This window comes from Calidris pugnax, unplaced genomic scaffold (genome assembly GCF_001431845.1).
Source record: "Calidris pugnax isolate Ruff unplaced genomic scaffold, ASM143184v1 scaffold360, whole genome shotgun sequence".
Classification (NCBI taxonomy): domain Eukaryota; kingdom Metazoa; phylum Chordata; class Aves; order Charadriiformes; family Scolopacidae; genus Calidris; species Calidris pugnax.
Window position 1 is genome coordinate 946,428 of NW_015091129.1, and position 15,160 is coordinate 961,587.

Here is a 15,160-nt window from a genome sequence, read left to right on the forward strand (position 1 = left end):
TTTGTAAGCAAAACAAACAAAAAAATCCAAACCAAAAAAGCAAACCAACTTTGAAGTTGACTGTTAATGCCTTCCTTTGCTCCATTTAAGCACATTGTTGTTTGCCGACATTTCTGTTGAGCCATCAAGTAGTTATCTGCATTCCAGCTGCTTATGGAAATTGTCTTAGAAGAAGCTGGTATATCCAAATAAGAAATAAGGACATAGGCAGGCTTAAGGATAAAGATGACATCAATAAGAACTTAGTACTATCTTTGCACCTCAACCTCTAGAAGGTCACCTTCTGTTTACAGTAATAACTAAACCCAATGAACTATCACAAAAGGAAGTATTTCCTTCTGTACATGATTTTTATTATTTACATAATACAATACAGCATAGATGCTGGGTAGCATGATTATGTGCAATACATAAATATGAACTATCTGTACATGTTTGCATATCTAATAACTCAGAAAAACAAAGTTAGAAGCAAAAACCTGATACTTTTAATAGTGAAGTATAAACTAAGACTGAACACTGCAATAAAAATTGGAAGTTCAGGAGTAGCGCCTTGTGTACAATACGTAACTATTTACAGATGAGAACAGGCATTACCACAACACTAGTCTAAACTGTACTTGTTTATATAAAAAAACACAAGTTTCATACATCACAAAACCCCTTCCATTATAACACAGAAGTGATATTACCAGACAAGCATCAGTGAAGTATACTGCCTTTTCTAGAGTTGTTATTGTACAATGCTGTAGATAATGCAGCCCATGCAATACACCCAAGAACACTAGTCCTACACCCAAGTACAATTAAAAATGATAAAGCAGCCCTCCAAGAGTGGTTCCAGCTACCAGTTAAGTCTACAGCAGCCATGTTGGGTATGGTTTTCCATGCAGAACAGTGCAATTGTTACATTTAAAACTAGAAAAAATTAACTCCTAATATTCTTTTGAACTCAGAACACACAGAACTTAAGTAGTATATGAATAATAAACTGTTCTAATACTTCAGCAACTTACCCATCAGACGTATTGCTTGATAGAGCTGATGTGGTATGTCTAAAAACATATGTAACTTTTTTTTGGTAAACCAATCTTACAATATTGTGCTACACGACATTTTTAGCTATGCAAGGAAAAGCAGACAACTCTGTTGCAGGTCAGTTCGTAAGTTCCTAGCAGGACATTTCCTTCAGGAACCGATTTTACAGAATCACACAGAAAGTTAGGGATTGGAAGGGACCTCCAGAGATCACCAAGTCCAACCCCCTTGCCCAAGCAGGTTCACCTAGAGCAGGATGGACAGGAATGCATCCAGGTGGGTTTTGAATGTCTCCTGAGAAAGAGACTCCACCACCTCCCTGGGCAGCCTGTTCCAGTCCTCTGCCACCCTCAAAGTAAAGAAATTTTTTCGCATTTTCATGATTCTAAAGCTAATGTAATCTTTTCCAAAACAGTCTTCTTCTCATACGTATCTGATTTTTTCCACTTTTCTCAGTGCAATTGATAAGTAACTTTCTTAAATATGGCACCAACATTCATTTTACTGGGATGGTGGACCCCTCTACGTAACATACACTCTGCTGGAAAACAATGGAGTGTGGAAACTAAAATTAGAATGACATTTAAAATGATAGACTGCCAACCTTTTCGATGTATCCTTCTCCAAAACAGGCACATAACACTAACCAAAGATTATATATCTCAAACATATCTGAAAAGTCAGATCTGCTGCAAACATGCAGATAGCATACATCTGTTTGGCACACGTGAACTAGAGAGTCTGTCCTCTGTGCATGTGAATTCCTATGCAGGTTTCTGATCATCCAATTATATTCTGGGGAGGGCATATATATTTTCAAGGGCTGTATCTATCCGATTCTGCCTGTAACAAACACCCAAACATTCTGAAATATCATTATAAGACAGACAAGACTAAAAGTAAAACTTTGGAGAACAGAGGAAAACGGCCATGCACCTGCTCTTTTGTGTTTTCCTAGGATATATTAAAAACAAAGAGTCAGTCAGTCTGTTCACAAGCAGGTTAACCTATATTCTCTGGATTTTTTCAGCCACCACAACTGGATTCTCTTTCCTGATTTTTGCTGCAGCTTCTGCTTTGTAATCATACGGGCAGTTATGCTTGTCAGAGTATCGGTGAAGTCCACAAAATAAGTTTCCACATCGGCAGTCAAATCCTGTACATAGAAAAAGAAGCAACATCATTAGGAAGCTTCGTATTTAATCAAGCTGTAAATTAAGGGATTAGTCACTACAAAGGCGGTACGCTCGCCTACTCTGACATACAGAGTAAAAAAAATGAACAGCTGTATTAAGTTGTTTGGATTCTGAAGAAGCAACTAAGTTTAATGGTACAGATATTTCATCAAGTTTAATTTAGCAAGAGGCAACTAATCATACAGATGTGTTGAAAACTGATTAAGTGTTCTCATACCTGTAAGGCCAACCTTCTTTCTGCACATGAAACATCTGTTCTTCTTTGGTTTGGGCAGCTCAGGAGTCCTCTCTTCACTCTGCGACGTACTAGGCTGAGAAACCGATGGGCTTGGTTGAGTAACAACTGCCAAAGCAAGCAAAGGAAATAAAGGTTAAATGTCCTTTTCTTGATTTCACTAGCATGCGTGTATTCCTTAAGGACTAATTCCCATATTAAGATCCTCATGTTTGATGTCTATAGTACTACACAGACTACTGTACAAAAATGCAAATCAGGAATAGGGATTTTTAGGTACTCTATTCTTCCCTTTTGGGTCTACACAAGACAATCAGATTTTCCCCACAGTTCCACCAGCCAGAAAATATAAAGTACTTATTTGTTACACCTATACAGAAGTATACAGGTATTAAGGGCTTGGAATGCAGTCCAGAAGTTCCATGCACACATTTAATGTTTTCAAAAGTCATATGATCAAGTAACATTTAATCTAAAAAATAACATTATTGTCATGGCTAAAGTTGCTGAACAGATGGGATATCTGTGCAGAATATAACTAATAGGTACGTATTTTAGAAACAAATGAAATTCAGTCATGTGTTACTATTATCATACTATGTTACGTTGCTACTACACTTGTGAAGTCAGATGCCTGAAACAGGTCACCAAGACAGCAGCTAGCAAGCCACTGATTCTGTGACAGATCCAGAGCACAGCTACAAAACACACAAACTTCAAAAGAGCCCTCACATTTTCAACACTTTCAGTTAAGAACAAAGTGCAGATTTACACTGGATATCTGTATTTTTGCATTGTATTCAGCTTTAGCGTTCAAGTAGGTATAGTCAAAATGAGTCATTTTTTAATTGCCTCTGTCATGAACACCTTCAGACAAACTTCAGTTACAATTAACTTTAGTTATCTGAAGGATAAAAATTTGTCCTTTTTTGAACTTCTGTGAATCTGTTCATTTTGTTTAAAAAAGTATTTTTTTTTTTCCAGTCAGCCAAACAACCGTTGTTTGGGGTTTTTTGTTTGCTTGGTTTTTTATATCCTCTTTATTTCCAAACTAAAAGGGAGGAAAGCTGAGAGGTGTGTTTTTACACAGCTTTAACTCCTGCCCCTGGTACAGTTTTCCTGAACTCTCCCAGCTGTATGATGACATCTATTGTAAAACAGAACAAACTACAAAATGCATTCCAGAATAAATGCTTAGAACTTATTGGTAATCAACTTTATGCAGAAAAATAAGATTTGTTAGTTGAGATTCTTTTGGATCAGTAAGTGTTGTATCCGGTGAAAAGTGCATTTTTTCCCAGACATGAAGAAACAGTTATGTTGGTTGTTTTTCTCCTTACTGTTCATACTTGTTTTTTAAAATTATGTTTGCATTGACCTGTTCACAGGTATTTTAAAAACCAGTTCAAAATTGCCACTAATACCTAGAAAGCCTCAGAATTCACTGTAAAACAAGACAGCCCCCAGTCAGGACTTCATAAACTAAACAAGATTTAAAAGTGACAAGCTCTCAGAGGTAACAAGGAACCTTCAGTTCTCATCACCAAAAAATTTCATGCAGTGAAACAAAGGTTGCTAAAATTTTCTTATACTTTACTTACACATTATAGCAACAGTTGTAATAGCAATAGGCCTAACTAAGGCACTTACTGCCTTTAATTTTTGTTACCTTGGATAGACCTTTTCCTAAAAAATTTGGGAAGTTCAATGTCAATGCTATTTTGCCAAATCTGAGGTATGAGTAAATTATTACAGCACTAGTACCACAATCACTACTTCTGTTGGAACTCTTTGGGGTCATTTCTGCTGCTGCTTGTTTTTTTGAGAAAACAATTCCTTTGTCTTGATGATTAACGTTTTCTAGATGAACAGATATGATCCTCTATATTTGTCTTTAAATCCAAGGAAACCAGTGTTTGCTATCCCTTAATCTATTTGAGAGCCTGTGACCAAAAACCACATTAAAAACCAGTGTTATCACAGGGTAAACCTGTTGGATACTATGCACCTTGGCTAACAGCCATCAACTACGGCCTTAAAAAAAAAGACCTCCCCAAAAGCATGGTCAAACCCTTTTTGCATTTCTTAGATTGCTCATTTCTTTAAAAGTGAAATACTAATTGTATGCCATGGCAGACAAGAAAGGTACCAGAAATGCTCACGCACTTTGCAATTTGGTGTATAGCTAGCCAGGAGGAAGCTTCATCAGCATCAGAACCAACTTATACGTACAAGCCCTGGGAGCACCCATGCTGTTTCAATCAGATGCAAAAGAAAATGCAGAAGGGGCAAATAAACAGTGACCTCAATAGTTAAAGTTACTCACAACATGCACTAAGAGAAAACGAAAGCAGTAAGAGAAGCAACCTTTATCACTGCCAACAAGGAAGAAACTGTGGCAACAGCAACTTCCGAGGAATCACCAAGGCAAATAGATAGCCTAGTAGATCAATCTACCACAAAACAAATCCATCTAAGGGAAAGTGCTCCCAACTACTACAGGTGTACTTCCTTCTTTGCATGAATAAACTGTGAAAACTGGCAGCTCGGGAACTGGAAAATTATGAGAGTCATCCTAAGAAACTATGGAGGCACATGCTGAACAGGATCCTTCCACCACAACTAAAACAACATGCAGTAATGGGCACTAAAAGGTCCCAAGACAAGATGGGACACAGGCCCCTAAATCCAAATTAAAATGTGTCATTTATAACTTCCCACGAATAAAAGCTTTTCCTATTCTTTTATGCCAGCAGAGTTAAGTCTGATGATGAGTTTTTATCACGTTAAACCTTCATAAATGTGCTTCTGAGTAATGGCTAAGACAGAAGTAAAGCTAAAGCTGCCTACCCTGCCCCTTACTTAAAGCTCAGACTAAAAATGCTTTTTCATCACCCTGTGGCTTGGATGAAAAATACTGTAAATTGTAGTAATTGCACTGTAATTGTACTGCCATGATATCAGGAGCAAATATAAATTAATCAAATGCTGTCCTGACAACCGCTTGTCACAAAAGGCTTCCTTTAGCACAGAAGCTAAATCCAGCCAGGCAAGTAAAATTCCAGTCTCCAATATATTAAATTCATGTTATGCTAGAAATTACCGTGTTAAACAAAGTGCTCTAAATGATTACTGTATGATTCCCATGGAATGAATAACTGAAGAAATGCTGAGTGGTTATTGGTACCTGTACAGGTTTTATCACTTAACCAAGTTTCTGTTCTCCCTCCATCACCTTGGTCGCTTCCCTTTTCAACCTTGGGCTCAAAAAGTTATCTGATTGGGTTTACTTCACTTGAATTTTAGCGGATCAGTTCTCCTACTACAAGGCCAAAAAACTTAGGAGCAACAGATTTTCAGAACTGGGCAGGCCTTTATTAACTATCATTTTGGACTGAAATTATTATCTGTAGGCACTGTAAAATGCATTACCATCATCCACAAGGAAGACTATTGCTGATCTAAGATGATAAAGACTAACATAATTCTAGTATTGGAGAAGTACCTGAAAAACCCCCCCACAAATACAGGCATTGCATTCTGAATTTGGGAAATCTTCCTTCACATGTAGTCTGAAGAGAAGACACATCCTTACAAAAGGTATGTCGGAACAGCAAGGCCACTGATGAGAGAAGTTAGCCACACCATGACAGCTACTCAAGCTATACACAGAAACGTCCTACAAACTGGAGAACTAAGCTCTTCTCAGACCCAAAAGTATTATTCCGCAGTGACTATGTGGGACTGCCACTCAGAATTAAAAACTGCTCTAAGAACAGGATTTTCAGAACTGACAGTAGTTTTCCCTATATAAACCAGTATTGCTGCTACAAAAGAGCCTGCCTACCGTAGGTGTTTTCCCACTGAGATTTCACAATGGAAAGGAATGGTTCCAGTGTTTCAGTTGAACAAAACCTGATCAAAATACAGCAGTATTACTTTTTAACCCTTTCCATAACAAGAGGAACCAGAAAAGGCTACTGAAATAACACCAAGAAGTTTTTAGAAGCTTCTCTGACTAAACAAAAATTAACCAAAATAAGATCCAAACAGCATGACTTTCACAGTACTAGTCAGTGGTAAACATATCAGTGGAGCAAAGTCTTGAAAGCATAAAAAAAAAATAACGTTGATTTAAGCATTCTGACTTGATGAAGATAACACTCAACCCTCACCATGGAAGAACTGGAAAAAATTAAAACAAGAAAAAAAGACAAACTCAAAAGTAATCAGAAAGACCTAAGACTGCACTTCTGCAGTACCAGAACAGAAAGATTGTACTAGAGACCCTGCAGTGCTTATACGGCAGATTAAAGCAATGGACTTGTATGTAAAATTTTAGTTGCAAAAGATGGACAGTTCTTATTATGCTTTATAAAGCTTCCTGAGCCTAAATACTTTATTCTTCAGGAACTGCAATTGCTATGCCAACCCAGATGTCCATGATGAAAGTCTACAGAATAAACTTCTATCGTGTTTAATTTAATGCCAAAGACAGGGAACAGGAATGTTCTGCAGCATGCAACTCATCTCCCACACGCCCAGCTCCTAACAGGCATATTGAATACCTTCACTGGTTCATTAATACAATGTAAAGATACCTGTTTCAGTATCACACAGAAATATGGCTTAATTTGGTCACTATGAAGACTTGACACCTGTGACATACCACTATTAAAACAAAACAACAGTGTTAAAGGAGAAGGTGCTGCCTGACACACCATTCAAGGAGTCGCACACACACCACTCAAGTCTTCCACTGCTCAGACCAGGATCCCTTTGCAGCAGGTGACCCCAGTGAGCCAACGGCTGCCACTTGCGACTCCTCACACTCCTGGGTGTGCTCCCTCCTTCAAGCTCAACCCTAGGTTTTCCACAGCAGAGTCTCAGATGTCAGGTTTTATAAAAATAAGTAAATTATTTGAAAGGTACATCAGCAGGGTCAGCCCAAGCTGGGTGCCTCCAAAAAGGGAGGAATCTCAAACAAAGCAGGTACATCAGCAGGGTCAGCCCAAGCTGGGTGCCTCCAAAAAGGGAGGAATCTCAAACAAAGCAATCTGTGGGCAGTTAGACCCTTGCGATCTGTACAGCCACCCCTCACATGCTGTTTGCGCATCTTTTAGTCCAATGGTAATTTTTCATCTGGGATCTTCTAAAACCGTACTGGATTTTTTTTTCCTGTGTCCATGCAGATTAGACTGCTCTGATCTTGTTGATTTGCAGTCTCTGCTGAAGGTTGTAGCCTCTTTATCTTCTGGTTTACCCTTCTTGTGTGCCTGCGCTCTTGCTGGCAGAACATCAGGAACTGAACCAGACTTGGGGAAAACACCACCAAAACATCAGCACATTGACATTTTGCTCATACTAAAAGACTGAACACAGCATCGCACTCCACAGTGGCCTGAAGGCTTCTGCAAATCTAGTTACTCGTGCTAAGAAAAGCTAAGCAACCAGCATAAATCCCACCATATGATAATCCTAAGTAATTTAGTCTAATTAAAACTTACTAAAGCTAAACAACTAATATCTCCTGACAACAGTTGGGTCCCCAGTCTTATTTTCCAAAGTGAACAGCTCCAGGGCTTAGAAGAGACTACTGGTTCCATTTCAGAATTGTTTCAATTAGGGGCATCTACTGAAGCTACAGCAGACATGGGAAACATGAAGATGAGCTAATTATTTTCAACACAAGACAGTTCTTAGACAATTTTACCAACTAGCCACAAAAGAACTGTCTACAGATAGACACATAGTTAAAATATTATAGCCATGTGTGAAAAAAACCACCAGAATTAACAAGACACTCTTTAGAAGAAGGTCTAAGGAATATCACGTAGTTACCATCTTGAGACTACCATATCTCATAAACTAGCTGTCTATTTGTCATCTTCCTCACAATATTACCTGCAACACACTGTACACATCACAGATAAAACACACCGGTTCTATCTACAATGTAAGTGAGGAGAATCCGTAACAGGTCTTGAACTGAATGAAGGAGAACTGTCAAAAAACCCTAATCATAGTGGCTTAGTAGAAAGCCAACAGACAAGTGAGCCAGCCACAATTACCTGCTGTCTTCTGAAGCTCATTAAGGAACAGAAAGGGTGAGCTACTATGCACATGGAATTATGCAGCAAGTTAACAGTATTTGGGGTATTTTTAAAAATAAGTAATTTACACAAGACCACAATCAGTTCAATTTTTCGTTCACTTTCTTTATAAACACTGCTTCTCTGTAGCTGTGTCTTCACAAAATGATAGCTAAGCAGACTACTCCCTAAAACAGAGCTATTACTGGGTAAAAAAAAAAAAACAAAACCAAAAACCAAACCCAAAACAGCCACACCCAACCAACAACAACAACAAAACAACAACGCACCAATCCAAGCCTCTGATATACCTGCTGATACTAACTATGTCTGGAAACACTGACAGACCTGACTGGAGACTCATCATTCAGCAAGGTAATGACCTACAAAAGTGGAACAAAATACTAAACATATGCTGTAATATGAGTAAATGAATTTGTTTTCTAAGCAGTTTACTTTTAGTGGTTACTATGTAACTCAATTCTCTTTCTTGCATGGCTCTTTTATTTCCATTCAAATACTTGCTAAGAACACCCCCACATTTGTTAAGGAAGGGCTCCACTCACCAACTTGGTAGATGTGTTACTCTATCAGAGCAACCTCAGGAAACAAAAGGAGCTCACTAGGTTTTGCATTTAATTCCTGCAACTCAGCACAGCAAACAAAGCAACTATGAGTTGTATTACTAGAATGTTTTGGGTATAGTCTGACTTTGGTGAAGACTGTATTAGAATTCAATACTTAAAAAGAAGCATAAAAGCTTATAAAAATTCTATTAAAAGTATTTTGTAAGTGGCACCCGCTAATAAATTTGAGTTTGGACATAAAAGCCTTTAGATTTCTCTGACTTATGACCAGTTCAGATACATAACTGAACACATGCCACTGCTCAATTATGAAATTGCAACAAACAACTAAGAACTAAGAAATTACAAATCACAAGAAAACACAAGTACTTTAGACATCAAAATTACACCCAACTACGTCAGTTACATCCATCATGCCTTTCTTCCTTCAAAGTTAAGATAAAATTGTCTTCGCACTAGATTTGTTCTGAATGAGAATCCAGGCTGCAACTCAACCTGTGCAAAGGAAAAAAAAATAACCACACCCCAAACCCAAGAAAAATAAGCCTGTTAAGCTACGTTCTCAACTTCACCATCTTCCCCAATCAGCTCCTTCAATTCCAATAGCAAACAAGTACAATTTTATACTACAGCCTGCTAAAAAAAAATATTAAAAAAATCAGTTGACCAGACGTAATTCTATTTTTAACTGTCTGGCTTCTAAGGGAAATATCCGAAGTTTCATTTGCTAATGAAAATCTGGCAGAAAAGAATGTGACTTCATACTGTTAAAGACAGTAAAAGGAGAGCAAGCTACTTTGCTTGAAGGCTATATTGTTTGTTCATTACCTGCTCATAACCATCTGACAGATGGTTACGAAATTCAGTTGCTAGGGTCAGACTGTGCTTACAACTAGGCTGTGTTTTCACTAACAACTCCATGAGTGTGGCATTATCTCATAGAAAGTATTAGCTTTGTTGTTATGAGGCAATGTGAATTATTTACTATTATTGCAGTTGCTCCTTGAGAGGACAGACCAGCACATATAGGATGCTGCTGGAAAAAGGAAGAGAAGAAAAATGCAACTAGTCCAGACACAACAGGCATTTTTATGCCTGTTTAGGCCAGCTTCTCTTGCCTGTAAGACAGAGATCAATGTACCACTGAAGACTGCCAATGCACTGAGTATTTCATACGTCCAACAAACCCCAAGAACAGTATAAAAGGACACTATACTATGTTGTCTACAATCTGTGCCAAACCATAATGCTTAAAAGGGAACTTGGGCATTACAGCTGAGGCTGTCTCATGAATTTACAGATAAGTACTTAGGAAGGCAGTTTTGTTCCACAAGTTCTTTCCAGAGACATTTAAGCTCTCTGGCAGTTTTTCCAGTGATCTTTACAGAAGCTTGTGACAGCTTTTACTGGTTTCAACCTGCGAGATTATTTACAACAACATATAAGTATCTTGAGCTGCTTTTGGATTTTTTCCCCTATTCCAATCAATAAAATGCTATGTGACACTATTTATACAGTTAACCCACATTACCTCTTTTTCAGGTACTATGTCAACAGTAACTGAAGATCATCCTTTACACCTTGCAAAACGACAAACTCATACCGGCAATTCTAACAAGAGTAAAATCACCTATGACTTCACCACTGCTACCATTTTGCGTATTCCTCTTTCCTGCTTGCCACATTTCAGGTAGGCATTCATACCAAGGCAAGATGGGTTTCTAAATACTGTAGCAAAGTCTAAATTATTTCTTAGCTACATACAGAAAGCCTCTTCAGATGAAAACAGTTACAAAGAAGTTAATACTTGCAAAAATCTCCTCTGAGTCCACACATTAAAAAAGCCCCAATATACTTTATAACTGTACTTTAGTTCATGTCACATAATCTTGACTTGCATGACCTACTGCAAATAGCAAAACCCTCTGTACAAATACTGGGCAATTAAATACTAGGCCTTAGAGCAGTCTTTGCTGGCAAAGATATACCTAGATAAAAATCACTTTTATATACTACTGAGTAGCATGTTCTTGAATTCTGCAACTGACTTCAAAACTGAAAACATGAATTTTATCTTCAACTTGAGTAAACAGGCTTCCTACTAAACATCAGCTTTTAGTGTTTTAAGACTGTTTCAGAACTGTTAAATTTATTTTTAAAAGTGTGAATATGCTTAAGTACAGAATAAGGGTGTTAAGATATCCATTTGAACAAATTAATATGAATTCAATCACTCACTAGTTGTATGTAAGAAAGTTGCCCTTCCCGGTCTCTCTCCAAGTAGTAGTTTATTACTCAATTAGTTCAAGAATGCTAAACAACTTTTGTTAGTATTTTTAAACAACAAATTTCCTCCCCCCGCAGCCTCACTCCTCTGCAGGATGGAATTTATTAGGAACTCCATTCTCCAAATGCAACAAAGCCATTTCAACTGCCATGAGTCAGCAGGAATTGTATTGCTAGATAATAGACAGAAATCTCAACAGTTTGACTGCAAAACTGAACACCTTGCCCACATGCAATTTTAGTGTACCTTACTTTTAAAAATGAAGGTTTGGGAGGCAAAACCACCCTCAGGGGTGTCAACTTTCTTACTAACATTGAACATGCATCTTAGAACTGCATTGTGGTACTAGTGCTTTTTCTTGATTCTGACAAGAGATTACTCAAAAAGCACCCTTGGCAGTCATCTTACTGGTTCCTCAAGACCAGCACCACAACACAAGATGCCTACTTAAAAGTAACCCAACTGTCAGCTTCCATTAAGTCACTAGTTGTACCCAGTGTTACTCTGCCAACATACCTGGCTCAGTCTCTGTTTTCGGCGTTACTTTTTCGTCTCTTGAAATGCTCATTTCTGTCATTTGCTGCGTTACAGGCAAAGCGGCAACAGGCACATTTCTGTTTAAGTACAGTGAAACACATAATTTGCTTTAGTTTTGCATTCATAATAAAAGCTTAAACTGTCCAGAGCTATTAATAAACTGCCTATTTAGTCACTACTGATACACATTGCTGACCTCTGCTTCTACTACCTTCAAAACACATTTTTTTTCACTCTTATTTTAGTTTCCCTTGAAGAAAACAGGCAAACCTGAAGCAAATATTTCTCCAGATAAATGAAAACCATCCCTTTAAGCGTAGGAGTCCAGGAGCAAATATTTTAATCAGATTCATAAAGGACTGTCAGGCAGACTGCCCCTTTTTCCTGTGCAGAAACTTACTGCAACAGGGCAGGCTTGCTGCAGGCCTTCAATTCGCTGCACGTTCACAGCTCATTCAGACCCCAATGTAATACCTTCACCTTACCTTGATTTTTCAGATGTGCTGCCAGCAGCACCTTCACAGTTGTTTAAGCTAGTGTCTGCTCTCTGTACAGATGCAGAGTCTGAGGTAGGACTGTTTGAACCACTGGCTGTTCCTATATAGCAAGAATTTCACAAGTTAGTTATGAACAAATTGTAGAATATATGCTAGTCAAATAGTCTTGTATACAGCTATGAACTGTCTGCACACAATCTTCACTCCTACTGCTTATTAAATCCTACTTAAAGACAGGCCATACTGTTAATAAGCAAAGTAAGAGATTGTATAAGAACATGCTAACAGAGGAGGCTAAGTGGGAAAGCAAGTTATGGCTGAATGCCAAGCAAGCCAGAACACATTACACAGAAATGTATTTTTATCTTTACTGTGATTTAAAGTAGCATCCTCTTTGATATTGTTTTAGTACAGGGCTTTCAGAAGTTCTCCTGAAAAATCTTCTAGGATTCCTTGTCATCTTTAGTATGTTTTATTTTTAAAAAAATAATAAAAAAAAACCAAACCAAAACAATCACACACCCTTACCCATTGGGCTTATTCTACCACTATTCTGCTGTCGCTGAAGATGCTCTTTGTAGCAAACAGAACACATCCCATTTGTCCTAGGATTTCCATAAAATCCACATCCTGTACTACACAGCATGGGCCCTGGGGTCTGGTTTGTCTCCTGAGTCATCTCAATGCTGTAAATAAAACCAAGAACTGCATTAGGAACTGGCATGTCACCAAAATCAATTACGGGGTTATAAAATTAACGTATGTCTGCTCACCCTACCCCCCCAAAAGTGATGTCAGCATTCTTAAAGAGGCTTATATGGATGTTAATATACCATTCAATACTGCAATTGTATTGCTAAGTAACATCATTATGAACCTTTAGGAGAATAAAAAGTATCATCATATAAATACTGAGAAGTGACGTCACTGGAACCAAGCTGAACGTGAAGGCAATGACCAAATTCAATCTGACAGCCAAAAAAGGCCCTTATTACCAACCTCTGAGCACTAACAGGGATCTGGCAAAATAAGCAAGATCAAGTTCATCTCTACCAAACAGTTCTGGCAAACAACATAGCTTATTTTTTCCCCAACTCCAACAGAATAGCCCCACTTTTCCGGTAATGCTGATCTTGCATCATTTTACTGCTAATTCCACTACTAGCAGTTCCTACTCTCACAATACATTTGTCAAACAAACAATAAAATTCCCCGAAGCACTGGCTGCAGCCATCTGAAGTCTGTACTCCTATCTTTAGAAGGAGTTTCTAAAACAAGGCCTTGATCAGGGCTTAAATCTTGTATGAAACCTGACACTAACTGGCAACAACGTGTGTGTAATGGACCCTTCAACAGAGAAGCAAAAGAATATCTCTGAAATAAGTTTAGACTAGATCTTACTCTTCCAAAAGAAATAAAATTAACAACTTCAAACTCTTGAATACGTTCTATTACACACCCTACCCATGACAAAAAAACCAAACAACAACAACACTAAAACCAAACACTTAAATCCTTTTAAATCCTTTGTCTTAATAAAGTTATACCAAGACCTCTGAGACTCCAGCAGACAATGCTAACTCTCTGCCATGAACTACAGAAGTTAGGAATAAAAATACTTCACCTTCACTGCTAGTTAACCTCTGCAAAGCAAGGTCAGTAGGAAAACTGAACAGCAACCAAATCCTTGATTCCCAAAGGCAGTAAAAGTGGAACAGAGTAATCAAGCAATCTACTACAAATTGAGGACACGCAAGAATATTGCATTTGTCCTCCCAAAATTTAAGTTTAGTAGAAGCACTGTACGTGGCACCTGGAGACATTTCAGTATAATCTCTACATTGCTGTCTTCCTATTCCAGAACATTTAGAAGTCAAAAACACCACTGACATTGAGAAGTCAAAAACGCCAAAAGTGAATTAATTACCGTGTACAGAGAAATGCTTCCTTTAATTAAGAAATCCCACACTGCAAGTAGTAAACTTACGTTCCACTAGTATGACGACTGCAACTGACAGCTGCCTTTGTCTAGTTAAACAGAATTGCTGGGATCAAAGTAAGCCAAGAGCAGGAGAAAGTAAACAAGCAAAACTCATGTGCTTGCTGGCTGGTGGTCATGGGATCTAATTTTCCGGTTATAAACAGCTATATTATTTATGCCTTATTTATATAATCCAGGTGCAAACAGTCTCCTTTGGGGCCTGCAAAACAGCTTCACCCTTACTGCAATACACACACACATCCCCCAGCCAAGGGAGTCGGTAAAAAAACCATGACACACCTAGAGAAATCTGACAAATCACGCAATCCATGCTGTAGGCCTAACACCACAAATAAAAAGACTCCACCTTCTGCCCTTTTCCTAAGCAGGTGAACTCGAGATACCGTCAAACAGGCCGACACCACCCACCTCAGACCTGCTCCGCTTCCCCCACCTCCCAAGCCCAGCTTTAGGTGCTCAGGCTGGTGGCACTGACCTAGGGCACCCCGCAGCTCCTTTGTCACCTGAAAGGTGGCTCCCCAGCCCTTCCGGAGCCCCTCTTTCCCCGGTGGGGCTCTGCCAGGACGCTCACCGGGCCCGACCCCGCTCACCCCGCTTCCCCGCCTCCTCTCGCCGCGTCTCGGCGGGGAGTTGAACCCTCCCGTTCCCGGTTCGCTCCCGCTTCCCGGCGGCGCAACCTTCCCCCCAGC

At 38.7% G+C, this 15,160-nt stretch overlaps 1 protein-coding gene across 2 annotated transcripts; it reads right to left on the reverse strand.

Moving 5' to 3' along the window:
* Nucleotides 1-329: 329 nt before the first annotated feature.
* ZFAND5 (zinc finger, AN1-type domain 5) lies at nucleotides 330-15,048 on the reverse strand. 2 transcript variants are annotated; one of them, XM_014958494.1, is made up of 6 exons: nucleotides 14,947-15,048; nucleotides 12,998-13,155; nucleotides 12,458-12,569; nucleotides 11,952-12,049; nucleotides 2,452-2,577; nucleotides 330-2,194 (listed from the first exon to the last, which is right to left on the reverse strand). In XM_014958494.1, the coding sequence occupies exons 2-6, from the start codon at nucleotides 13,146-13,148 to the stop codon at nucleotides 2,046-2,048; spliced, it is 636 nt and encodes a 211-aa protein (XP_014813980.1). In that variant the 5' UTR covers nucleotides 13,149-13,155; nucleotides 14,947-15,048; the 3' UTR covers nucleotides 330-2,045. The 2 variants fall into 2 exon arrangements, with proteins under 2 accessions (XP_014813980.1, XP_014813979.1); XM_014958493.1 differs by having other exon boundaries at nucleotides 12,992-13,155; nucleotides 14,947-15,047.
* Between the last annotated feature and the right edge of the window lie 112 nt (nucleotides 15,049-15,160).